The following is a 24,481-nucleotide window of genomic DNA, read 5'->3' as shown; positions in this document are numbered from 1 at the left end:
GTATCCTTATCCGAACCAAGTTTCAATTGTTTGACGCTTCTCGGATGCGATGCTGGTGATGCCATTCTTCTCTACGATGGAAGCAGTGACTATACCATTGCTATCTGTCATCTACTTCTTAGCCCTCGGCTTCTTACCCCCTGACTTCTTCCCTGCCGCATTCTCGTCACTTTTATCACTTCCATTACCGTGCGATCCACCAGCCTTTCCATCAGATTGTTGGTTAGGCTTATCACCCGTTGGATCACGATATTGCCGCTTATCTCCCCCCCGCTTATCGCCTCCACCTCTACCAGGAGCACCACCGGAATGGGTGCTGGTAGAATTGGTTCCTCTCTCCATCTTGACTGTCAAAGACTTAATTATAATACTGGGTGTATAAAAATAGATGATCCCGTTACAATGATGTAGAATAACGAAATCTAATGTATTGTTGAATATTGTATAGATAAACCACCGAGGGGGAAAACGAACCTTTATATAGGAAATCTAACATTACAATGGGTCTGCATGTAAAGCCCCAAGGAATTTACTTTCCTGTACATCAGCAACTAAAAAGCCGATCTACACGTGCAGCTGCAAAAAGAAGACTGTGGAAGAACATGTTCCGGTCGCCAATGGGTACTACCGGCTTGAAAAAAATGTTGATGAATGCGTAGAGACAGGACTTGGGCTAGGAATGGCGAGAAACGTCTCAAGACACGTGTATGTTCATATTTCTATTATGCCAAATCAAGGTTTTGAGAATGCATGCAGACTTCAAGCACAAGCTCGATCTTCTATGCGAGCTTTTACTCGAACCATTGCTTTCCGTTATATCACAGCTTAAAAGGAACGATAAGGCCTCCCTACTAGCAGGCCAAGTAAAACAGTCTTTTGTAGTTGAGTTCTAGACGTTGAACAGTGTTTCGCATAAATCAAGTCACGAGGCGGAAGTCGCATGTAAAGTGCCAGAAAAAAGACAAAGATGATAAAATCACTTACCTCAATCACAAATTCACAAAAAACACGCACGCATCAAATTTCAAATATAAAAAGAACGCAAAGATCATTGCCACCTATTTACCCATCCATTAATACTCAGCCAGTGTAAAATAAAAAGAATGAACGCCTCAAGTGTGTTGGTGCAATATCAGACCTCAGAAAACATCTCTTGATAGACTACGCCTATTGCTATTACACCTTACCAAAATGCGAAAGTCCATTCGTTCCCTATCCTCCCTGCCCTCCCTGCCCTACACAGCCCGCTCTGACGCAAGGAGTAATAATGAGGACGAACGGACGTAACGCACGCAGCAAGCACCCTTATGATTCAGATCCATTCTTGACCGCACGCATGAAAAAGAAGATGAGAGGAAACAACAAAGATCTTGCGAGAAAAAAGACAGACACAGAGAAGAAACTAACGTGGCACAATTTGCGGAAGAAAAGAGACATATTTGTCCGTTCGTATGCCCTGAGATATTTGTGTCGAAACCCAGATGTGTAGTAAGAAAGAAGTGTTCGGTATTGGTGCGAGAAACTTGAAGATGTTGGTCCATGTATTATCAATCAAGAGGATGATAGATTAATATGCCGGTGAAGAGCAATGCACTCCGTAAGAACAATTCCTTCTCGCTAGCATGAACCTGTCACCCAACCGAGCTACTTTCGCAGTAAAATAAAATCCGATCGCATTAGAGAAAGAGAAGAGTCGATAACAGTAGCTTTACAGGACAATGCACTTCTTCTTCTTCTCCTTCTTGGTCAAGAGTGCAGCACGTGTGGCATGTTCAAACACCTCACGGACACCCTCATTGGTCTTTGCTGAGCACTCAAGAGACTTGTAAGCACCAATCTTATCAGCAACACGTTGAGCCTGTTGATAGAATTGTTAGCATGATTCTTTCTTTCATCAACTTCGTTCTCGGTCATGCAGCTGTCTTCAAACTGCGCCGTATCTTGATGTATCCTTACCTGATCTTCTGAGACCGGGGTTTGGTTGGTCTTGTGTAATTCCTCGATGGTTTTTGGGTCGTGGCGCAAATCCTTCTTGCATCCAACGAGGATGATTGGGAGGCCCTGGCAGAAATGGAGGACTTCGGAGATCCACTGTTCAGGCACGTGTCAGTAATCGTCTTATCAAGGTAACAGCAGATGGAATCATCTATCGAATCGTACCTTCTCCTGAACGTTATCAAGGGAATCGGGAGAGTCAACGGCGAAACAGATCAAGATAACGTGCGAATCTGGGTATGATAGAGGTCTGAGACGATCGTAATCTTCTTGTCCAGCCGTATCCCATAGAGCCAACTCAACGTGCTTTCCATCGACCTCGACATCGGCGACATAGTTCTCAAAGACGGTTGGGACGTAGACCTATAGTAGAAGATGCATCAGTTATTGGATCTGATGATATAATGAGATTCCATCAACAGCTTCGATGCTCGCCAGTGTCAACAGATAGTTGACGCGATGGCCGCGTTGTATGTGATTCGCATATCATTCCAAGGAGTCGGTGTAAGGCTTACCTCTGGGAAGGTTCCCTTGGAGAAGACACTGGAAGATTTGTTAGTGGATATAACTTTTATTGATTTTATCAACTAGAGAGCCGTTGGAAGGTAGATGGGTACTTACATCAACAAGCAAGTCTTACCGCAAGCACCGTCTCCGACAATAACGAGCTTTCTTCTAATTTCCGCCATTTTGGCAAAGGTTGTGATAAGGTTTGTTAAAGAGAGCGACTGAGTGAAGTAGTTGATTAAATTGTTGTGTATGTAAACTGATCGTATGGGTCGTTGCAGATGAAAGTTCGTTAATTGGAAAGGTTGTTGAAGGTGGAAATGAGTTCAAGAAGGCAACCTCTGGAGAAACCTAATAGCTAGTCGGTTCCAATGTTATGGCCTTATGATTTGTGATTGCAATTATCAGGCAGCCAAATATTCAATTTGGTTACTATGGGAATCATCCAGCATAAATAAAAAAAATCTGGGCTATGGGCAACTGGGCTGATGCGGTGAATCAATCCATCCATGAAGGGATTGGATTGGATGGGGAACAGCGTGAGGAATCTTTCAAAGGAATCGTGAATGCTTTGCGATTCATCTGATTGGATACATTGTCACTGATTCTTTTCTTTTCATGATATCTACGATCCCGTACTAGAGTTCATCCAGAGTGAGTGATGGCCATCGACAGTATGTACCTATTCTTGTTCGTCTATTGTATGTGGGAAGGAGGCAGTATTATTCCATTAGCTGTCTAGGTGGCTTGGGTGGGTAGACCAGGGAGGATTCTGTTTGATTCATTATCTACGGAGCATCTATTTTCACATCAAGCCGTCGGACATGAGGGATACTTGTTATTACGGTAGGGAGATGCGATGCTACTACTGTCTGCTGTCTGCTGTCTGCTGTCTGCGGTCTGCTGTCTGCGGTCTGCGAGGGACCATCTATCATCTATCCTCTATCCTCTATCATCTATCATCTCCGGCTATCAACACTAACTCTCCTCAATCATCACCCTAGCCATCAACTAATAAGGGGCTACCAAGGTTCATACATTAGTATCTGCTAGGTAAGGTGACATGCTGTACGGAGTATTCTCCACGTATTTTATGCACCCATCCCATACCATACCATCCCATACCATACCATCCCATACCATCCCATCCCATACCATACCATCCCATACCACACCATACTATCATTCACTCCACCAACCTCACACCATGTCACCATGGGTAGGAAACAAAAAGATTGATGACAATGAACAAGGAAGTACCTAAGCCGTTTGACGGTTTGTTTACAATTCTGCCTCTACCAAAAGATACATTAATTCCTTTGAATCTTCTTTCTTATTCCTTTTGCCTGGTGTCTTTCTCTGTCGTTCTCAGCATCGGTGTACAATGCAAATATGAAAAGGACTTTTTAGTGATCCTTACATTTGATATTCATTTGAGTCACTACATCTACGAGTACGTACTAAACATTGTTCAACATGAAGGAATAGGTAGGTACTTTTAAAAACATATATGTATATATACATACATTTATGCGCTAGCGACAACCTTCCACTGCAACTTTAAAATCAATACAGTATCGTTATTGAATGATAACTGTAAAGAGAGTGGTCACTGGTAAGCTCCGATATGTTTCCTTGGCAAAGTCCATATTTCTTTCCTTCCTTCTTTCTTTCTTTCTTTCTTTCTTTCAATTCCTCTCCTGACTCCTGAGTCCTGACACCAAGCTTAAAAGTCTAGTCTAGACTTGACGGGATGAATGAAATGACTAGTATATAGTTTGGCTCGTACACTTGAAAAACATGACTCTGATTACGGATGCTTCCTTCTACGCTTTCGATCAGGCGTATATACCGGCGTATCGTATCACCGCATACATACACTGTATAGTATCTCACACACCCGTGGACGGTATCACAACATGAATGCCCTTCCAATTGTTAAGTGTTGAGTTATCTAAACTTCCCTTCCTTTGATGGAGATGAGCACGTCCCCAACTTCAGGAGATATCCGTCAACCTTGGAAGTTTACGCACTTCATATGGGGCTGAGCTCCTAGACAATCTGCGCCTCACTCATTCATTCGCGCCTCATTTCCTTTTTACCAGGAAAGACAGGACTGCGAATGAGAGTCGCAAGATTGATGGGTAGGTATTCCGATACCTTCTTCTCTCTGCTATGGATGACATTTGTCTTCTCTCCACCCTCTTGATGTCATTTCAACATTTTGTGAATACGATCGAGGTCATCTTTGAAAATCCATTGTCTGGGGGATGGATTCAACACAACTGGACACTCAAGATAATCAATGAAATCTGCCTCACGTGCCGTGTCCCTGAAACTTAAAGATAATGTTTTGATTGGATAGCCTCACTTGGCACATAAACATATGATCCATTAGCCCCTGAACCAATTAAAGTCCAATTCAAGCCCCGGGCTTCCCACGTGACCCTCGCCCCGATCAAGAATTCTGCGCTAACCCAAAGGTCACTAGCCTATTATCAACGAAAGCTCCATCCAAAAAAAGTTGAACTGAGCACCCTCACCACCACCAAACGAATCCCCCCCCCTCTCCCCCACCACTATGCAAAAAGTCATTCGGCGTACAATCCTCGCCGAAAAGCAAGCCTCCCGCCGGCTTGCAAGGAGGCAGCGCAAAAATGAGCTCGACGCTTTTGCCCTTCGGCAGGATAGGATGAAGCAATGGGGTGCGGAAAATCTAAGAAGGATCAAGGAAAATAAGGTGGTGCGAAGGGAGGATTGGGAATTGAAGGAGTTGGCTCCAAAGAGAGATGTTGGCTCGCAGGCTGAGACGTATGGAGCCATTCAGGCTCATTTCAGTGAAGTTCCGGTTGCGAGGAGGAAAGAGATATTGGAGATATTGGATTTATGGGGAGGGAAGAAACATCTGAATATTACGGCGGGGGATAGAGTTGTTGTGATTTCAGGGCGGGACAAGGGAAAGATTGGGAAGGTAGAAAAAGTTGACAAACAAAGGGCGGAAGTTACATGCGATGGATTGAATATGGTATGATTTGTGATCTTTTGTGCCTTCATCTCCAATTACCCCCCACCATGAATGTTTCATTGCCACAAACTAACAAAATTATCAGATCGATATAGCAGTACCAAAATGGATGTTATCAGACTCCGAGCAAGACCGTCGTCCCACCCGTTCCGTCCCTCAAGGCATTTCCCTGAAAAACGTCAAACTAGTATTTCCATACACAGACCCTGTGACCGGCCTGACGCGCGATGTCATTGCTAAAAAGCTTGCCCACCACAAGATGTTCCGAGACCGTCACGCCCAAACCGTCAAATGGCAGCGCATAATTCCCGGTGCCGGTGACCGTCCCAATATTATAATTCCGTGGCCTAAAGTCGAACCTCGAGAAAAGAAGGATTACGATTGCGATACCTTGCGAATGGAAGTTGAAGAAAAGACATTCGTGCCCACGCTCATTACGCCACCGATGCCTGGAAGTGTGATTAACGAGTTGAGAAATAAATATTCCAAATTCAGAACGAGACACGATCCCGAATACGTAGAGAGAAAATTGGAGGAAGATAGACAAAACGAAGCAAAGAAGAAGACAATTGCATCAATGAGGACGCCATTAAAGGAAATTAATAAGAGAGAAAGAGAATTACGAAAAGCCAAGGGCAAGGGTAAACTTACCAGAGGCATGTTATTGAAGATTGGACAGGTAATCTCGAGGAGGAGAGGAACGATCATGAGACAGGTGGGTGTTAGCACGGATGGAGAGGCTGGAGCTACAGAAGCTGGAGAAGCCGAGAGCACTTCTACACCTACATCTACACCCACAGAGCCAGTGCCAGTGGCTGCTTGATGATCATGCATGTATATTATGTATTTGGAATGAAAGAAAAATGTAAAGATATGAATTGTATGGCACATGGACCTTTGAGGCATTCGTGGTGTTGTAGTATGTACAACAAATCCCAGCGCACATCACTTCCGTTATATTTCCACATGCACAAATAGATGCGTGGATAAGCTGCGCATGTAAACTACGTCACGTCCACAACCTTCAAAAGCTCTGTTGAGTTTCCAACTAATACACTTCTGAGCGAGATTTCTGAAAAACCACAACGTTATTTTCCTAAACTACCTACCCAGAGAACCTAAACTAAGTACCCAACAACGTCAATTTTTCAAACGCAGAAAGATGGGGTACCTCCTTCTTTCTCCCCGCCGCTTGCAAACTTTCCGCATAAACCGCATCACCACCTACTGGTCTGTATTCCTGACCTTCCGCGCCTGCTTGTTCATTTGCATTTGCATTTGCATTTCCATTCGCAGCCGCATCCACCGTACCAAAAACCTCTCCCACACAGCCCTTACACAAAGCGACCACCTCTGCCATACTACCCTCAATCGCTCTCGCTCTCTCCCACATACCTCTCCTCACGAGCCCCACAACCAATCTCTCGACTTCACCTCTGGAATCCTCGACGCGCGTCATTAATCTGCCGACACTGGCGACGAGATATTCTTCTTCGTACACACTTCCCTTTTTACCTCGGGCTCTTTTGCGTTCTTCTCTGCGTCGGTTTTTAGATGTCGCTCTGCTGACTCCCGTTCCAACGGTTCCGACACTTCCATTACCCGTGTAACGAGTAAACAGCGAGCGATTCGTCGAAACGCGAGAAGAAGCCGCGACGGAGATATCATCTGGGATTTCGCCATCGCCTCCTCTTTCGCCCTCGTAGAAAGCGAGTGGATCGGCGAGTGCTTTTTGTCTCAGTTCGCGGATACGGGGAACTTGGGCTAGGAGTTGTGCTTTGCAGTCTGCTAATAACTCGGTGCTTGAAGCGAGGGCATCGCCGAGACCCGGGTCGATTACGCTCTCGAGGAGATCGGGTCGAGCTTTGAGTGCAATAAGGTGAAGGGCGTCGGCGAAGAAATATCCTTTGCAGAAGGTTCTGCAGGCGGTTTCGAGAGAGGAGAGGTAATCGAGTTGGAGGGTTGCTGCGGCGTAGTAATCTTTGCTTTCGATGAGGGCATCGTACAATGTGCTTGCTAACTCGGTGAGTGCGGAGCCGCTCATTGGGTTTCCATCCGCACCGCCGGTGAGAGCACAGAAAAGAGTTTCGCGCCATTGAGAAGGTCCGGAGGCGAGATAGCAAGATGTAGCTTTTGCGTAGTTGTGAAGGGATTCGTAAGCGAGTGCTGCTTCTTTGTAAGAGGATTTAGACTCGAGATGTTGAGCGTAGAGGGCGGTAATGACAGCGAGGGGTTCAGGATTATATCGGTAGATAGCTAAAGCAGCTTTGTAGAGAGCGTGCTTCTGAGTATACTTTTGAAGTTCCTCAAAGGCGTTGAGTTCGTGGAGATGGTTAAGCGCTTTGGTGTGGCGAGATAAATAATCATCGATGCTATATTTACGACATAACTCGGTCATTTGTTGTAGATTTTGCATGAAAGGAAGATATTCTCTGGGATCCTTCTGCGATTGCTGGGCGACTAGAAGAGCAAGATCAAGGTTATAGAGACCAAGAGCATTCTCATATAATCGATTGACATCCGCCAAGAAACAGATGTGCTCAACTGCTTTATCAGCCATAGCCTCATCTTCCTTCATCAACTGTGCAACAACCAATAATCCATCATCCAATGCAGGTGGATTCTTGCACACGTTAGATGTGATAATGTTTTGTAGGTTAGTTGCAGTGCGAGTTTTGAGGACTTCGAGAACCGCGTCGCAGATCTTGTTAACCTTTGAAGCTTTGGTGGCTGTAATATCAACAGGGTCTTGAGGAGCGATAGTACCATTGGTGGTAGGTACTGCGTTGCCATTTTGGGAGACAACTCTTGTCTCTTTGTACATTGTTTGGGTAACATCCTCTTCTCTCAATGACGATAAGAACAAATCGATATAAGTGATTTTCTTGACCTGGTCAATAAAAAGTGCAACATTCGACAAGAACTGCTCTGGAGCATGATCATATAAAATGTTCATATCCACTCGTTGCGTTCTGCAATGAGTGAAAGCCTTTCTGTAGTTCTTTTCCTCGATAAGTTTTCGAATACCTGCAAGGACCATTGCACGAGGAAAAATGGTCTCCAAGTTTCCACGAGGCATTTGTAGGATAAGACTGAGAGAGGTTGGCATTGCAGTGACAAGTCGAGCTCCTCTTTCAATGCTTCTACATCTCTCGTCAATTTCTGGGTCATCTGCCGGAACTTCAAGGTCTGTTTGATATTAGCATTGAAACATGTGCATCAAGATTCAGAAATACGTACCATGGACTTCTGTGATGTGCACAAATTTTAGGAGGTGTGTGGTGGTAGTAAATATAAGATGTGCCGGTGTAACTAAGAATGATGTGCAGTTTCGGACAAGTAAGCGTGTGTTTGCAAACAAATGACCGTTACTAGACAACCCAAAAGCTATGCGGCCGTCTCCATAAGCATTCGGACCGTCACCGAATGGTATGATATCTACCCAAGGTAATTGCTTGGAGAAATTGCAAGAAGATAAGGACGCATCGCCGAAAGCTAAGCTATGAAGGTCACCAGAGCTAGTTTGGACGTATGGATGCATTACACCATCTTCAACAAAGCTTGATAATATCGATACAGACGATGTAGGGTAATTTTCAAGAGCCTTCTCTTTCATCTCACCAGGCACCTCAGTGAGATGGTACCCTTGAACAACCGGGCCAGTTTCGGTTCGACCCAAGGCGAGTATTTCATTCTTGCCACTGAAAGTAATTTGTTGATAAATGGTAGATTTTATCGCAGAGTCAAATGTATATTGACCAGACAATGTCGGAGTAGGTGCGACCCGTTTGGTAGCATCTATTTCGAAAATTGAAATACCATCTTGATGTAAAACGGCAAGTAATGAAGCATCAGCATTGATGGCAACATCGATGGCATTGGATTGTATTGTAACTTCGTGATGACCCATGGGAGGTGGGACGTTAGCTACCCGGAAAGGAGTTACCATGAGATTTTGTCCATCAATAACTGCGAGCACTCCAAAATCATGTGGTGGTGCCAAAGTACCACGCGCCGTTGTGAAAATATACTCTGCAAGATCAATAGTGTCCTCAGCAACGGACAAGAATCTCAGCGGCTTTTCTGGGTGCCAAGCGACAGGGTTAGTGGCAACCAAAGGGGCGTGATGGTTTCTAATCTCTTGCTTGAGGTACCAATGATAATTACCCATTGTCCATAATTGAGTGCAATCAGCCATCACAACAGCCAACACCGTAGAGTCAGAATTCCAAGACAATTTGATGTACTGGTTAGGAAGTTGGCGTTGCTCTTGAGTGAGTCTGAGACTGAATTCTCCATGTCGTAGTCCATTACGCTCAAAAAACACTACATCGATTCTTTCTTCCAGTCGTTGGATGCCGGCGATCAAATTTCCGGAAGGTCTCCAGCTCAAAGCGCCTTCGAGGCCATCTACGGGCTCGCTGACACTATCAAGTTCACCTTCTCTAGAATATACTCGTATTATACGACGGGAAGCAGATTCAATAGTGGATATAGCAAGATAAGCTCCATCGCCTCTCCAGCTGATAGTGACACTCGAATCATCGTTTGGACTTAGAACACCTTCATCAGTCTTCTCAGGCATAGTCGGATCTCGTAAAGCTTTGGCTCCTCTGCCTTGGAATTGCGTTTCCTTCTTACCCCAACCAACAGATACATGGTTCGAAGCTTTCAGGTCCTCTTTGGTCATGGTAGTATCCGCAACGCCATCGAAGCTGCGACTCATCCAGATGACGGTATCTTCCTTGGTTGTGATTGCCAGCAATTCTTCGTCAGGTGACCATCTTGCCGCAGTGATACCAGCATCAACTGAGCCCATGATTTCAATCTGACCTTCACCAGGTTGAGGATCTTCTCTAACGACAATGATGTCGCCCCCTGCAAGAACAAGACATGTTGTCAAGCTATCTCCAAAATGATGAAGACTTAAAACTTTGTCACAGGCCAAATCCGGGTTTGGTGATGGCGCTTCCCATGATGTGATGAGAGTATCCTCACTGCGATTTCAAATCAGCAAACTTCAAAGACGCTCAATTAGAAAATTATATATACTGTGAATTTGAGGTTGTCTTGACTCTAATAAGTTGTATTACTGCGTCGTTTTCGGTAGGACCAGCGGTACAAACGACAGCATCATTTGCCAGATCCCACGCCGCCGCCGTTATAGGTCTATTCTGATATTGCGCAGGAGGCTTCCATTGCTCATATTGGATCCCTCTTAAATTTCTCATCTTCTCGATATTAATATACTTTATCAAAACATGTGAAAAATAAAAATTTATGCATATAAATCTCCAGTCATCCTTTTTGTTCAGGCAATGATTCGTCGGAAAATCGTATCCCGGTCATTTTCACAAGCCAGTTTTTTTTGTTTGGTGCATTCCTCATACCGTGTAAGCGAGAAACGCTAAATCTTTAGTGTGTGACTTTCCCTGTAACCCCAGGTTTAATCAGAGGATTGGTGGTGAGACTTCTCTTCTTACTTCTATCAACATTCCACTTCTCTGCCCATTTGATTCAATAGACATTCGATTCTTCTTCTACGGTTACTATCGCGTCATTGAGATACTTGTATATTGTAGACTTTATATTCTAATTCTCTCCGACAGATTTCTTGACCCTCTCAGATAGACCATAATGGATATCGCATTCAACCAACACTCTCCTCATAACCGACGTCACAATCGATCTTCATCCAATCTCACAAATCTTACCATGGCACCACTAACTACCAAACTTCCTCCCTCAAACGACGATTACTTTCCCGACCATACATCCTATATTGACAATCGTTCTTCTCCTACAACGCCTTCAATCCTCTCTCGCTCGTCATCCCGCGTTTCCGTACGCAAACCCGCCCCAATGAATCTCTCAATCCCCAAATCAAAATCGAGCATTCACCTCGCTCCTACTCCTCTCACACCCCGCGCACCAGGCCACCGCTCCGGCACAACTACACCCTCACGCCACTCGCATCTAAGAAACACGATCGCTCCAGATAATCTAAAGATCAGTACATTCGGTGAAGATAACCCTAATGATTCAGATTGGTTTCTGCGAGCCGGCGCCATGATATCATCCTCCACTCGAGAGTCCAAGGGCCAATTATGGCTCGTCTCACGCGCAAGTTCAACAAGTTTGCAGAAGGATGAGGATGAAGATGCATTTGAGCGGGAGCTCGCCAGAGAAAGAGAACATAATAGCAGGAGAGGAAGTAGACGAGGAAGTTTCGATGCGGATGATGAGTTTTCACCGCTCACAACGAGACGGAGTTTAAGTTTTGGGCCTGCACACAATAGGCCAGCGAGTAGATATGGCAGTCGAGCAAATAGTAGAATAGGAAGTCGAGCGAATAGCAGGAGAGGGAGTAGAGCGGCGCTGATTACACCAATGACAGCAGATAAAGATGGAGGATACTTCGATACAGAATTTGCACATGAAGAATACCCTGCAGAGCCAGACTTTGTAGATGTGGAAGAAGAATGGCTTGAGGATGGTGACGAAGCAAGAAAAGACGAAGCAACGGTTAAGAAGTTGGCTAGAGCGAGCAGACTGGGACTCGGAGGCTGGGTAGAAAATTTACTAGGCTGGAGTTTGTTTGCTGTTGAAGAAGATGGAGAAGAAGCCGAACTCGACACATCAGATGAGAAAGGAGAAGAATCATCATTGTCATCACGACCGTCGCGACACACCCTCGATGGGATGAGTGACACACCACTTACCGAGCAAATGCCACCACTTAATCCAAATGAAGCCGATGGATGGCATGATGCTGCTTGGCTTCTGAGCGTCGCAAGTAAGGTATTACTATGATGTCACATTGCTATACCCTTTAGCTTTTCTTTCTACGATTCTGTTCCGTCTTATAGTACAGCTTTCATTATGAATTATAATAAGAACTCTCGGCATGTTCCCCATATGCATCAATACAACTCGTATACATATGTGGTCGTGAAGATAAATATGCCACCCAAAGTTATAAAAGCGCCAAAATCGCTCCTGCCCAATGATCGATCAAATCCTTCCCAATACCACTTCGCGGAATTTTCTTTCGCCGGAATCCTTTCTCCCATGTTCATTCATGTGTAGCAGTTGCAACTAAACAGTATTGCTTTTCCTCTCGCTTCGACCCGCTCGATTCAGTCGGTAGTCAGATCAATGATTTCATCTTCGGCTGTAAAGATGTGTCGTCTTTTAACAGGACGCTCAAGAATAACTTCGGGTTCATCTTCATCGCGTTCATCTACATGTTCGCGCTTCAGTGTCACCTCAGATCTGGCCTGTCCTTCGACCTCTGCCTGCACTTTTTCAACGACTCGCGAGATCTCTTCTTGGACCTGCATAGGAAGTTAGTGTCACCGACAATACATCAGAGGTGTCTGATGGCCCAATCCGGATTAAATCTTTGAATGATGGCACATACCTCGACTACGTTGACAACGTTAAAACCCTTTGCTATGTCTCTTAATTGACCTAAACTTCTTTGGATTTCCATCAGTACTCGTGTAAATGGGGTGGCACCAGGCTCCAAAGCTACTTGGCTGATAGGCTTAGGTCTAGCAGGTGTGACTGGAAGTGTTGAAGGCTCTTGATTGTTGTTTTGGCTGTCTACTGATTTTCCTCCTTGATTGCCGGTGCTTTTCTCAAACATTTCACCTGATGCGAAGGCCACAGCATTCGGTTTAAACATTGCTTCTGTTGGTGACTCTACTGGCATTGCCGGTCTAGCTTTCAAAACAAAACTAGGTGCTGCTACCTGTGAAATTGATCCAAAAGCAGGAACTGATGGATATCTGATCTCTTCTCTGGAAGCAGTTGGCTTTACTGGAGGCACGTTCGGGGATGGTGCAAACGCAAAGCCAGTCGTAATTTTGGGAACCATTTGACCGAATTTCTGTGCTGGTGGTGCTAATGAGGAGAAGGCACTGGTGGACAGATTGCTCGTTGCCTGGTCAAGCGTTCTGCCAGTAACAACTGACAGCGGGGGTAGTACTGGCATTGACAAGAAGGCACCAGTTACCGGATCGAAAGATCTTCCTGTGATCACTGACTTTGTGGCTGGTGGGGGTGGTGTGGCCATTTCGGATATAGCCTTATGCTTTGGAGCAGTCGATGCTTGGATTCCTTTAACAACATCCTTGTTAAGACCACAAGGCCTTTTGCTTGTGCTTTCAATCAAGGCAGGTTGTACTGCTACCCCGGGTAAAGGCTTCGAAGGCAAAGGAGCTCGATTAACTTTTGGTGTCAATCCCTGGTCTTGAGGAAGTATCTTAATTCTACGGTCAGTTTTCCTTATCTAATAAAACATTTGACAATCCTTTGATAATCGGAGGTTGTTTCTCAGAAAGCAGAGTACTAACAAGGCACTTACCATCATCTGCTGCAAAACTTCCCTTGATCTATATTTGAAATGGAACTCGGCCAGTGGCTTGCTAACTGGATCAATATATTCAAGCTGATAGAATGTCTCTTGGTCCGATATTTTTTGTGGTTTTCCAAGCCTGTTGTAATAGGTCAGCTTCCGCATTGAATTGTAGACCGTATCTTCTCATATACTTTGTTGCATGAGTTACAGCTCTGCCCTTTAACTGTTTTTCGTGAAACTTTGTGTTTATTGGCATCGTTTCCTGTTCCGGTGTGGAGATCGGAGTTTCCACCGGAAAGACTTTACGGACACGCCAAACCTGGACTATGAGTTCTCCGAGCTGCGAGACTTCTCTTGGGTTGTGCGAGAAGGGGACATCGTCTCCTACAGAATCAACATCAGCTATGTGTGAGATTGAATTGAAGATCGGTCTACCTATTTGAATCTCAGAAAACTGGAAGGGTCTCAATTTTGTGCTGCCGGGTTGTCTAAGGCGGTCTCCTGTCAAAGTATGATCCCAGATATTCGGTTTGAATCCATCTTCATTGCAAATTACAGTTGAACTGTTGAAATGCTCAGCTTAAGAACGATGCTTAACAAGATGTGATTTTTATAATTACCTCGTCTTTTTTCCATCAACGATAGCGAAAAATCCCAGGCAGTAATTTTTCTTCTTTTTATGCTTTGGGATCTTCGCAGGATCAACGAGGTATTGCAATCCAAAATTTGCACCCGACTTCGACTCTATATAAACGGACATCTTTTGTCGAGGGCCATTTTGCGTGTTCTCATCCTCATTGTCGTCAAGATCGGGATATTCTGCTGAAATCTTAGGAGCGTTAACTGTAACTCTGATAAATGGAACCCCAGGTAGAATCGCCATTTTTGCAGATATTGCTGGTGAATGGGAGGATTGCTAAGAAGGTTGTTGGTTGTATGTTGTGATTGATGGAAAGGAATTGCCTGGTGTAAATAGAAGAGTTACCCGACAGCGCAACTGCCATTTTTGGTTTATTGGGCGGAATTGCAAGCGCATTCTACCCTACCTTCCTCCAGTAATCGTGGTTTTGATAGCTTCATTCCAGCCGCATCATTGTTATCTATTTATTGTTCACGAAGTTTCACGTTATCTCATGGTTATCTTGTACATCTCGACTAACAGATTCATTACGGAGATGACCGGTCTTTGATCGCCATGTGAGTGAAAAGTAGAGTTTGGTATGTTATATTTGTTACCCATATTTATCTTGGAATATCCCCTATGCTAATAATTGTCGATAACTCATCATATTCCACCATACACTGCTGGTAAAAGACCTTTGATACACCAAAAAAGATATTTGCTGGATGTAAGTACCTCAGGTCTCCTACTTCTTGAAAATAATGCCCTTTACTTTCCTCGGCGTCCTTCAATTCTCCTTAAGTGACTTGATAAATCCAATATCATAAGCTGCCCTCAAATCATACTTCAGGCGTTCTTGACGTCTACGTCTTGCCATTGTATCAATATTCTTGATCTTCTTCATTTCTTGCTTCAACCATCTACGTCTCTCCCAGAGTCTGCCCCATTGTAACTTTATATCTGCCATTTCAGTATCTGCATCGCTCTTCTTGTCCAGATTCAAGCATGCAATGCGGTATCTGAACCATTTGATTTGCTCTTGAGTGGTCGCGGAGGTGTATTCTTTCTTATATCTTCTGAACTGGAGCTTGAGCTGGGGTACATTAACCATGTTCGTCATGGCAGGAATTGTTGTGTTTCTCGAACGCAAATGCGATAGGTTCCAGATTTGTGGGTAGCTAGATGGCTTTTCCAGCTCGACACTAGTGACCTGCGAAGTATCGGTCTGTGAGCCACCTGTGACCGACCAATCACTAGGATGAACGGCGCTAGATCGAGTATCCTCGGTTTCCGAAGTTTTCATTTGTGTGAGACTGGTTGGCGAAGAGTTGGTCGGTGGGTTGTTAATGGGTGTCCAGCCACCAAATCGAGGAAGATCGGTCTGGACAGGTTCAATCTGCGAAGTATGAACAGCGTGCCAGTTTCCGTCTTGAAGAATACTAGCTTGAGCTAAGATGTCAACCTGAGCAACCTCAACCCCTGAGATGCCCGATTGTGTAGTGTTGAGGGGTCTCCAAGCGATGATTAGGGGATTTGCTGCTTGAGTGGTTGCAGTAGTTGCTTTATTGACTTCGATTTCCGGAACCTCCTCCTCGATATCGGTATATTCTACATCTGCATCGTACTCGCTTTCTTGACCCATAATGTTGACTTGCTCATCATAGGAATCGAGGTTGATAAGGCCACGGGAGACCGATCTGCAAGGCAAGACGAATGTGTAAGCCATGAGGAACAAAGACTGTATCTCGTTGTCAGTTCGACTCGGTACAAAGCATTGTAGCCAAAGACTGCAGCAGATAGAACTTACTGAATAATTGTTGCTGTTATTGTCTTTAGAGATACATTTCTATTGTAGGCCTTGAGGAAGAAGGAGGTCAAGTCTTTGGTTTCAGCTTTGAGGCTTCAAACTATCCACATTACTTTTCATGCTATTGAGCTTTTCATTTGGGCATGATGGAGTGAATTCACTTTCAGGTTTTTCTTTAATCTTAAGTTTGGGAGGGGTAAGAGATAGTGAATATTTGAACTAACTTTATCACCAGATCTTCTTTCGACATGGGACTTCGAAGTAACTTCGGAACTTCGAAGTCCCGAGGTCTATATTGGTCTGTTTCATAGACTCTGATCTGACAAAAACCTCGAAAGCCCTTCAAAGCATATTGTCTTTTTGTCTGCAGGATCATATCCTTTCATCAGGATTTTGCTGCAAAGATCGCATTCCACAACTATTCTGTCTGTCTCTAAAGGCCACCAAAGTTGGTGGATTGAATGAAATACTCAGATCTGAGCCCAGGAAGTCAAGCTTTCATCCAAGGAACACCTCGAACCTACGCGCGAGATTTCCATTTATTCTCATGTTACCTTTCCTTCATGTATTCTCCAATGTTAATAGTTGACTGTCCTCTCACTATTTCCTTTGCATCTCGTTGTAAACTCGGAAATAACGTTCGAGCAGGCAACTCTCAAGTCAAGAAAGGCTCCATTGGCATGCTATTTTCGAGTTTTGAGTATATTTCAAGCATTGGAAAGACCTCACTAAAGATATCCATCGAGTATTGCGTTTTCAAAACGATTTGATTGGTAATCATAACTACCAGCAAGTAGTCAGATAGCCACAAGCTGCAAGTTGAAAATCTCATCCGCCCAAAATATCTTGTGTCTCATTCTATTCAAGCACTTCGTCCTATTTTCCGCAACCGAAAACCGTTGCCGCATGTTCTTCCACTCATCTCAAACCTTTGGCCCATTATCCCACCTCAATTGTACAAGGCTGCAGGAGGTTTGTGCTATTTATGGAACAATGTTTTCCATCGAAAAAAACCAACAACCAACCTCAGGTCGCTGGCCCAACTTTGCACATATTCTTTTATATTCAAGCACAACCGACACTTGTTGCCTCTTTAACCACTCTTTACTCTTCACTACCCTCCTTTGCCCGTCGGTACCCAGGAAGAACTTATCAAAATAAAACACCAGCATTGATTTTCTCAACTTCACCTTTTGGTCCAAGAGAAGTGCTCGCTCGTCTCCTGCTATTCGAACTTCTTCAGCGGCAAATTTTGCGAGTGGATGGTTGGGATGAGCAGCAACAAACGAATTTCCGGCAGCATTGACGGCAGCCAAATGATTTGGTACTGGTGGTAGTGGTCGTGGGGAAGGTATAAAAACGGGAGCACGTGGATTTAGGGAGGACATCGCTTTGAGATAATACGATGGCGCTGGTTTTTCGTCTGGGTTGACTGCTTTAAGGCCATTTATATCAGCAACATACCTTCAAATCGATACAATTCAATCTGCATAGACATAGCTTACTAGTATAGCTACTCCTAAGGTCTGAGTTTGTAGGAATAGGAGAATTCGAGATGTCTTCGGAGCCTGTGTGCTATTGCTTTGTCGGGTTAGTATCGTACCAACTGGATCTTTCGACTATGGATTTACCAAGTTGGAATTCGATGGAGATGGCTTGAGGGAGCGGTTGGTCTGATTAGTGGTATTGGTGCCGTCAAAGACTATTTGCATTAGATTGTTCTGATGTGCGACAGTTTTGATGAAATAGTACTTACAGACCGAATGAATGTTGCTGACGATGTTGATAAAAATTGGACGGTCAAAAAGTGAGATGTCGGAGACGGTCTCGGCAAGTCGGCAATTTGGAGGTAGTGAATATGAAGATAAGATGAATCAGACGAGAGGGATATTGAGAGAAAAGAGTCATTGTTTGGGCTGAATTTGAGGGTTGGGAGGACTTGAAATAATTTTTGGGGCTCGTGGGAGAAAACGAATGGGAAGAAATGGGTTCGGTGATAGCTGCTTTTGCGAGTATTGAGATGATTGAGGAAAAACTTGGGGGTAGTTTGTTTTTGGGAATTAGCTAGATACATTCTAGATTCTTGTAGCTCAGTAGAGCGTCAGATCGTTATAGTTGAGTGATTCAACCGAGAAATGAGTATTTTATAATAGACTACCGAGAATTTCGGTTCTCTCGCCCTTTCTGATGTTGTGGAACTAGACATCATTCCATCTGGCTTAAGATCTTGGCCTGGCTTTATTCATCTCATAGATTATCTCTTCTCTTGACTAGTCTCTTCGCTATCAAGGTACATGCATAAAGAATATCCTTTTCTCTTTCAGTCCATTTTCTCATCGATTACCTCTTGATCTCCTTTCGCTTATTCAACTTGTTGTTACACTAGCTCAAGATGAGAATTATAAGAAATGGTGCGCCTCTCACCGTGACGACAGTGATACCCACTGATATCTCAGCTGATTGGGTGGACAAGACTAGGAATACAGCATTGCAGACAAATCATCTCTGATGATAAGTGATGTAGATACATTAAATTGCTCTCGATAATTTCCAACAATCAGGACTTCGGCTCTTCCGAAACCCTCACTTGAGTAACTTGGCCCTTCAACCTCTGCACTTCCTCCGCGATCTGTTCCTAAGTCTCTGCTCAATCGTAACCGGATTTTTCTTCCACGTTCCTATCGTTACTATAACACAAACACTCGCAACTATCGCGCATACTATCATATCCTCGCTAAAAGAATCTGAGTAAGCTTGTCTCACTGCGTGGAGTTGCGCCTATGTCATTGTCTTTGCCGAAGACTCTAATGAAGCAAGTTGTTCCGGACTCATGATGCCAGTTAATTGTGTTTGTTGTGCTAAACTGAGAATAGCGGTACTGGCTGCTATTCCTATGCTGCCGCCTAGAATACGTGCTTGCGATGTGATTCCTTGTGCGACCGCGTGGTCGCGGATGGATGATTCGTAGTTTGACTTTAGTGTCGTTAGTTAAAGACAACACAGTGAGAAATAATTTAGTAGGGGTACTTACTAGCATTGATACTGTAGATACCGTCAATCCAAACCCTAGCCCAACAAATACCAAAAAGCCGTAGGTCTTAGCTTCCACGTATTCAGTATTCGCTAATGTAGATAGCGAACTAGTGCCTATAACACTCAGTCCAGATCCCGCGAGTAGAGTCAAAAATACTCTGTTTTTCGTTCCATTAAGCATTCCACCGAGAAAACTCGCTATAGCTGTTGATCCTAACATAGGTAACAACCCCAGTCCTGCGGTTAACGGACTCTTCCCATTCACAACCTGGAATCGTAGCGGCAAGCTATAAATTACCACAAAGTAAGGAAATCCCATGAGTAAAGTTGTGGCCAAACCGAACATGTAGACTCTGTTTTTGATAAGTCTCCATGGGAACATCGTTGCGAGCTTTTCTTCCCATTTTCTCTGCACTATGAATTCCTAAGCGAATAGTAAGATCTAAAAGACTATTCCCACTATGAGGGGAATCAGGAATAGTGGTGTATTCCAAGAATTTGTCTTGAGACCTGCTTCTTGGAATGCAAAGACGAAAAGGATAGAAGCGATGATCAGAATACATGCCCCGACAAGATCAAGTTGCCGAAGAGGTCTACGTTTGGATTGATGGAGTTGATTTTCATTTGGCCAGACGAGATAGAATAATATTAAAGGCACGATTCCGATTGGTGCACTGTGTGTCTGTTAGCTTTGGCTCTTTCTGATAGGTCGGCTCATTTACTTTATCCAAAATATCCATCTCCAACTTGTGTATCGGGTAATGATACCTCCGATGACCGGACCAAGCACTCCGCTCATTGCAACCACTGCGCCAGCCAAACTTCCAATCCATCTCCTCATTCCCGGGGGACTGATTTCAGGGAAGATGACCATTGTCAGAGAATAAAGACCCGAACCACCTATGCCTTGCAAAGCTCTGAATGCAATGAGTTGGTTGAGTGTTTGCGCAAACCCGCATGCAATTGAGAATGCGAAGAATATAATGAATGCTGCAATATATGCATTCTTCCGACCAGCAATATCACCAATTCGTGCGAATAAAACAGCACAGCCCAAATAGGATAGAGTATATGCGAGAGCTATCCATGAAACAGAGTTAAGAGAATTGAATTCAACACCAATGTTGTAAAGAGCTGTTGCTACGATACTGGTATCGAGCAGCGCAAGGAAAAGACCGGAACATAGACTTTACAATGTTAACGTGGTTCCAAAAGTCTAAGGGAGATCGGAGAATCACCTGATACATAGACAGACGAGCCTCCATTTGGGGATGTTAGGACCATTTCCTCGCGCGCTGGGTTTAGGTTCGGAAATGGGTTCATCGGAGGCTGAAGACTCTAGTTTGGGGGTATTTTTATCCATGGTTCTCGAGGTAAGTTGAGTTAAAGATGATTAAACTAGTCGTTGGCATTTTGTATCATGCATCTGAAGTGGCCATCTTATATAACATCTGATTATCTGGTGATTTGAAGCAAAAAAAGTTGGTGAGATTGAATCCGTGAGATTAAATCCGCACGCCAGTCTAGTAACCGGAGAGATAGTCCAACCGCTTCAGCCTCAACATAGGTGAGAAGGTTCTGAAAAGACAGTTGATGGATGAAATAAGTTGGTGTTGAACGAATTCATGGACGGACATCAGATGTTGTTCGGCCGTAAGCGCCAAGCGTCCAGGGATGCGGACGATACGGGCGTAAGCATTGAAGCATCTCGCAGTTTCTTTCCTATTGAGCTTCACTTGGACAGCGACGGCATTCCATGACACGTCTTTAAGGATTTTTGATATGGCATAAAAATATGGATTTCATGTTCATGCAAAGTTCAAAACCGGAGCAGAATGCACTAGGGTATCTGGACGCCAACAGGCAGATGATTGTTGATTCTTTTGATATCTCACGTGCGAGCTCATGAAAAACGTATACAAGCAGTCGCTCTCCAGTATATTGAAATGATTCTAAGCAAAAGGTCTAGAGCTCTTTCATACTGAGGGCAGGAAGATGCACGTGTTCAGGCGAAGATTCAATCTACCGGGTTCCATGACAAAACTTTTAACTCCCAAATCTCTAGTAGATGTCCAAAATGCTACAATGAATTGTAGCCGAAGGTAATTGCTCGTCTGTCCATCACACAACTACCCATTTTACTATGCACATCAATATTATCATGATTGAGCAGAAGAGACTAGAACTAGTATGGCTCAAAGCGGTGGAAAACTGGGGGCTTCAGCAATGTTTGACTGAGATTTACTGATGGAATCCGACGAAGACCAAAAAAAGCAGTTGAAGAATTAAGAACCGCCGCATAGTACAATTATACTCTTGTATATCACTTGATATTCGAGCCAGCATCAGGTGCCGATTTGTCAATCGGTTTAACCGTTTGTAGGTGCGATCATATACATGTTGGGGTGTGAGAATAGCTTGTCACGCGAGCTCGGCTTCTTTCAGTACATTGTGCCCGCGGTGTGCGGTTAGTTGGTGAAGATCTGCACACGGAGGACGACTAGCCGGCTATTAATATCCAATCAGAGGTTTAGTTAAATGTACGAAGCCAACATTCAAAGAAATCCAAAGTGGCTCAGAGTGAGAAAGTGCCCGATGAAATCTGGGGCTTGCATGGTGTGATTACTCCGCGTTACAATTCGATTCTGACTCTTACCCTTGTACGCTACCACCCCGTTGCTGCTTTGCGGCCTCATGAGCTCTTGCTGTGATGGGTCAAGCTAAACCCTAATGCAACGTCCAATTCGAACTACTGGTAGAGATCGGCCTGGATTTTCGCCGTTTTGAAGGCTTACACACTAACTTTAACCTTACCAGAGATTGATTGCCTGATATTGGCCACCCAACCGCACATCTTCACACTTTTGATATCAGAACATTGAATTTCACCTGCCACATCTTTACCATATCCCTCCCAAAACAGGAATCCAGACGGGGCTCTTGGCTTGCAACGTCCAATAGCATCCCAAGAACTGAATTCACCATTCCACAGCATGAGTGAAGCTTTACACAACAGACGTCAGGCGTGCACTAATTTAGCCTAGGATTTACGATAGCAAGAACGATTCATAAGTACTTAGTGAGGCCTGCTTCTCAGGTTTCAGCAATCTTGATGAGGTACCAGAGATTACCGACCAGCGAAGAAGCTGAAATGGCGAACGAGACTCTTATTAACGGCCCTGCCTCCTCAAATGAAAACGATGGTGAACCTGATGTCAAAGACGGAAATGTCAACAATGATTACATACAACGGTCGGAAGTTGAGAGTCTAAATTTGACTGCGATACCACCTGGAACAATCGATCCAATATATGAAGCAAAAGCTCGAGTCTTAAATGAAGCTGTAAGATTGGAAATCTTACCACTTCCAGGTGGCTCTGCTCAAACGTGATGTTCGCTAATCATGTGATGTTACTCAGATTCAAGATATTGGCATGGGATGGTATCAATGGCAACTATTTGTTGTGGTAGGATTTGGCTGGGCGAATGATAACTTGTGGCCAATTGTTACATCACTTATATGTATATACTCGATCTCGATTTGTCTTTTTATCTAGTCAGAAAGCTAACAATGAACACAGTCACGTCGATTACCAATGAATTCTCGCCCAAGCACCCGCCTCTACTCACTTTAGCTCAGAATATTGGTCTTCTGGCTGGTGCTATGTTTTGGGGTTTTGGTTGCGACATTTTCGGTCGACGTTTAGCTTTTAATGCTACGCTTGGTATCACCGCTGTTTTTGGATTGATTGCTGCCGGTTCACCAAATTTTGCCGCTATTGGATGTTTTGCTGCTCTGTGGAGTTTTGGTGTGGGCGGGAATCTTCCCGTCGATTCAGCAGTTTTCCTCGAGTTTCTTCCTGGTTCTCATCAATATCTTCTTACTGTTCTTTCAGTCGATTGGGCCGTAGCTCAAGTTATCGCGAATTTAATTGCTTGGCCTCTCTTGGGAAACCTCACGTGCCAAGAAGGTTCAACATGCACTCGATCACAGAATATGGGGTGGAGATATTTTCTTATCGTTATGGGAGGCATCTCTATGATTGAGTTCTTCATTCGTTTCACTTGTTTTACGATATTTGAAAGTCCGAAATATTTGATGGGAAAAGGAAGAGATGAAGATGCAGTTAAGGTTGTGCAGGAAGTTGCGAGGAGAAATGGGAAACAGTCAAATTGTAGGTATACCCCATTCGTTTCTCCCTATTCTGAACCATGCTAAACTTATATCAGTGACTGTCACCCGTCTCCAAGATTGCGGCACCCTTCCTCATATCAACGCCTCGGCAACCCTGTCAAGAAAACTCCATCAAATGGACTTATCTCATGTTCGTGCCTTATTTGCGACAAGGAAGCTGGCCTTCTCTACAGGTTTGATTATGCTCGTGTGGGCATTTATTGGTCTTGGATATCCACTCTATAATGCATTTCTTCCGTATATCCAAGCCACTCGAGGTGCTGAATTTGGAGATGGAAGTACATATTTGACGTATCGCAACTCTCTGATTATATCAGTGCTTGGGATCCCTGGCGCTCTTATTGGTGGTTACCTTATTGAGGTACCAAGTTTGGGTAGAAAAGGAACTCTCGCTCTTAGTACAACAGCGACTGGGGTATTCTTATACGCTTCCACCACAGCCATGACGTCTACTGCATTACTAGGTTGGAATTGTGCTTTTAACTTTTGTTCCAATGTGATGTATGCTGTTTTATACGCATACACACCGGAAATATTTCCTACAAAAGATCGCGGTACGGGAAATGCTCTTACCGCGACTTCGAACAGAATATTCGGGATTATGGCGGTAAGTTTTCCCTCATTTATTGATTTAGATTACAGGAAGGTTGAGAATTCCCTATGAATATTGACTAATCTTTCTGAAGCCGATTATTGCAATGTTTGCCAATCTCGAGACTTCAGCGCCAGTTTATACAAGCGGGGCTCTTTTTATTGCAGCGGGACTGTTGGTGTTGATATTGCCATATGAAAGTCGGGGAAAGGCCAGCTTATAAACCGGAGTATGAAGCCCGTATTCATATGGTATTTCTACCTTTGAATCCTGCAGAACAACAAAATTCATATCAGTAATCAGTATTGATCAACAATTCGGGTCTTGGAAAAAAGAAGCT

The 24,481-nt window shown here is 44.1% G+C and overlaps 9 protein-coding genes across 9 annotated transcripts; 3 read left to right on the top strand and 6 right to left on the bottom strand.

The window, feature by feature from the left end:
- Positions 1-6: 6 nt before the first annotated feature.
- Positions 7-342, bottom strand: EAE98_003744 (uncharacterized protein; the record flags this gene model as incomplete). The annotated part of the gene is made up of 2 exons (XM_038951364.1): positions 7-89; positions 138-342. The coding sequence occupies 2 exons, from the start codon at positions 340-342 to the stop codon at positions 7-9; spliced, it is 288 nt and encodes a 95-aa protein (XP_038811837.1).
- Positions 343-1,708: 1,366 nt separating this feature from the next.
- Positions 1,709-2,684, bottom strand: EAE98_003743 (uncharacterized protein; the record flags this gene model as incomplete). Its single annotated transcript, XM_038951363.1, has 5 exons — positions 1,709-1,858; positions 1,957-2,091; positions 2,161-2,358; positions 2,511-2,538; positions 2,617-2,684. 5 exons carry the CDS (start codon positions 2,682-2,684, stop codon positions 1,709-1,711), a joined length of 579 nt encoding a protein of 192 aa, XP_038811836.1.
- Positions 2,685-5,083: 2,399 nt separating this feature from the next.
- EAE98_003742 (uncharacterized protein) lies at positions 5,084-6,350 on the top strand (the record flags this gene model as incomplete). The annotated part of the gene is made up of 2 exons (XM_038951362.1): positions 5,084-5,527; positions 5,613-6,350. The coding sequence occupies 2 exons, from the start codon at positions 5,084-5,086 to the stop codon at positions 6,348-6,350; spliced, it is 1,182 nt and encodes a 393-aa protein (XP_038811835.1).
- A 300-nt stretch (positions 6,351-6,650) lies between these two features.
- On the bottom strand, positions 6,651-10,758 carry EAE98_003741 (uncharacterized protein; the record flags this gene model as incomplete). Its single annotated transcript, XM_038951361.1, has 3 exons — positions 6,651-8,716; positions 8,768-10,524; positions 10,580-10,758. The coding sequence occupies 3 exons, from the start codon at positions 10,756-10,758 to the stop codon at positions 6,651-6,653; spliced, it is 4,002 nt and encodes a 1,333-aa protein (XP_038811834.1).
- A 406-nt stretch (positions 10,759-11,164) lies between these two features.
- EAE98_003740 (uncharacterized protein) lies at positions 11,165-12,340 on the top strand (the record flags this gene model as incomplete). The annotated part of the gene is made up of 1 exon (XM_038951360.1): positions 11,165-12,340. The coding sequence occupies one exon, from the start codon at positions 11,165-11,167 to the stop codon at positions 12,338-12,340; it is 1,176 nt and encodes a 391-aa protein (XP_038811833.1).
- Positions 12,341-12,666: 326 nt separating this feature from the next.
- Positions 12,667-14,775, bottom strand: EAE98_003739 (uncharacterized protein; the record flags this gene model as incomplete). The annotated part of the gene is made up of 6 exons (XM_038951359.1): positions 12,667-12,864; positions 12,951-13,823; positions 13,899-14,028; positions 14,084-14,276; positions 14,328-14,455; positions 14,513-14,775. 6 exons carry the CDS (start codon positions 14,773-14,775, stop codon positions 12,667-12,669), a joined length of 1,785 nt encoding a protein of 594 aa, XP_038811832.1.
- A 526-nt stretch (positions 14,776-15,301) lies between these two features.
- On the bottom strand, positions 15,302-16,240 carry EAE98_003738 (uncharacterized protein; the record flags this gene model as incomplete). The annotated part of the gene is made up of 1 exon (XM_038951358.1): positions 15,302-16,240. The coding sequence occupies one exon, from the start codon at positions 16,238-16,240 to the stop codon at positions 15,302-15,304; it is 939 nt and encodes a 312-aa protein (XP_038811831.1).
- Positions 16,241-19,099: 2,859 nt separating this feature from the next.
- On the bottom strand, positions 19,100-21,136 carry EAE98_003737 (uncharacterized protein; the record flags this gene model as incomplete). Its single annotated transcript, XM_038951357.1, has 5 exons — positions 20,593-21,136; positions 20,077-20,541; positions 19,815-20,028; positions 19,353-19,778; positions 19,100-19,294 (listed from the first exon to the last, which is right to left on the bottom strand). Exons 1-5 carry the CDS (start codon positions 20,715-20,717, stop codon positions 19,100-19,102), a joined length of 1,425 nt encoding a protein of 474 aa, XP_038811830.1. The 5' UTR covers positions 20,718-21,136.
- A 662-nt stretch (positions 21,137-21,798) lies between these two features.
- On the top strand, positions 21,799-24,462 carry EAE98_003736 (uncharacterized protein). Its single transcript, XM_038951356.1, has 6 exons — positions 21,799-22,351; positions 22,399-22,697; positions 22,774-22,876; positions 22,936-23,529; positions 23,585-24,156; positions 24,236-24,462. Exons 1-6 carry the CDS (start codon positions 22,348-22,350, stop codon positions 24,362-24,364), a joined length of 1,701 nt encoding a protein of 566 aa, XP_038811829.1. The 5' UTR covers positions 21,799-22,347; the 3' UTR covers positions 24,365-24,462.
- The last annotated feature ends 19 nt before the right edge of the window (positions 24,463-24,481 follow it).

Source organism: Botrytis deweyae (assembly GCF_014898535.1).
Source record: "Botrytis deweyae strain B1 chromosome Unknown BDEW_007, whole genome shotgun sequence".
In the NCBI taxonomy this organism is placed as follows: domain Eukaryota; kingdom Fungi; phylum Ascomycota; class Leotiomycetes; order Helotiales; family Sclerotiniaceae; genus Botrytis; species Botrytis deweyae.
The sequence above is the reverse complement of the archived record's forward strand: the minus strand, read 5'-3'. Positions and strand labels throughout refer to the sequence as shown.

What these genes read in the sequence shown, in the direction of transcription:
- EAE98_003736 (XM_038951356.1), top strand. An exon ending in AATTGTTACATCACTTATAT is followed by an intron (nt 22,877 to 22,935) that starts GTATATACTCGA and finishes CAATGAACACAG; the next exon opens with TCACGTCGATTACCAATGAA. An exon ending in AAATGGGAAACAGTCAAATT is followed by an intron (nt 23,530 to 23,584) that starts GTAGGTATACCC and finishes AACTTATATCAG; the next exon opens with TGACTGTCACCCGTCTCCAA.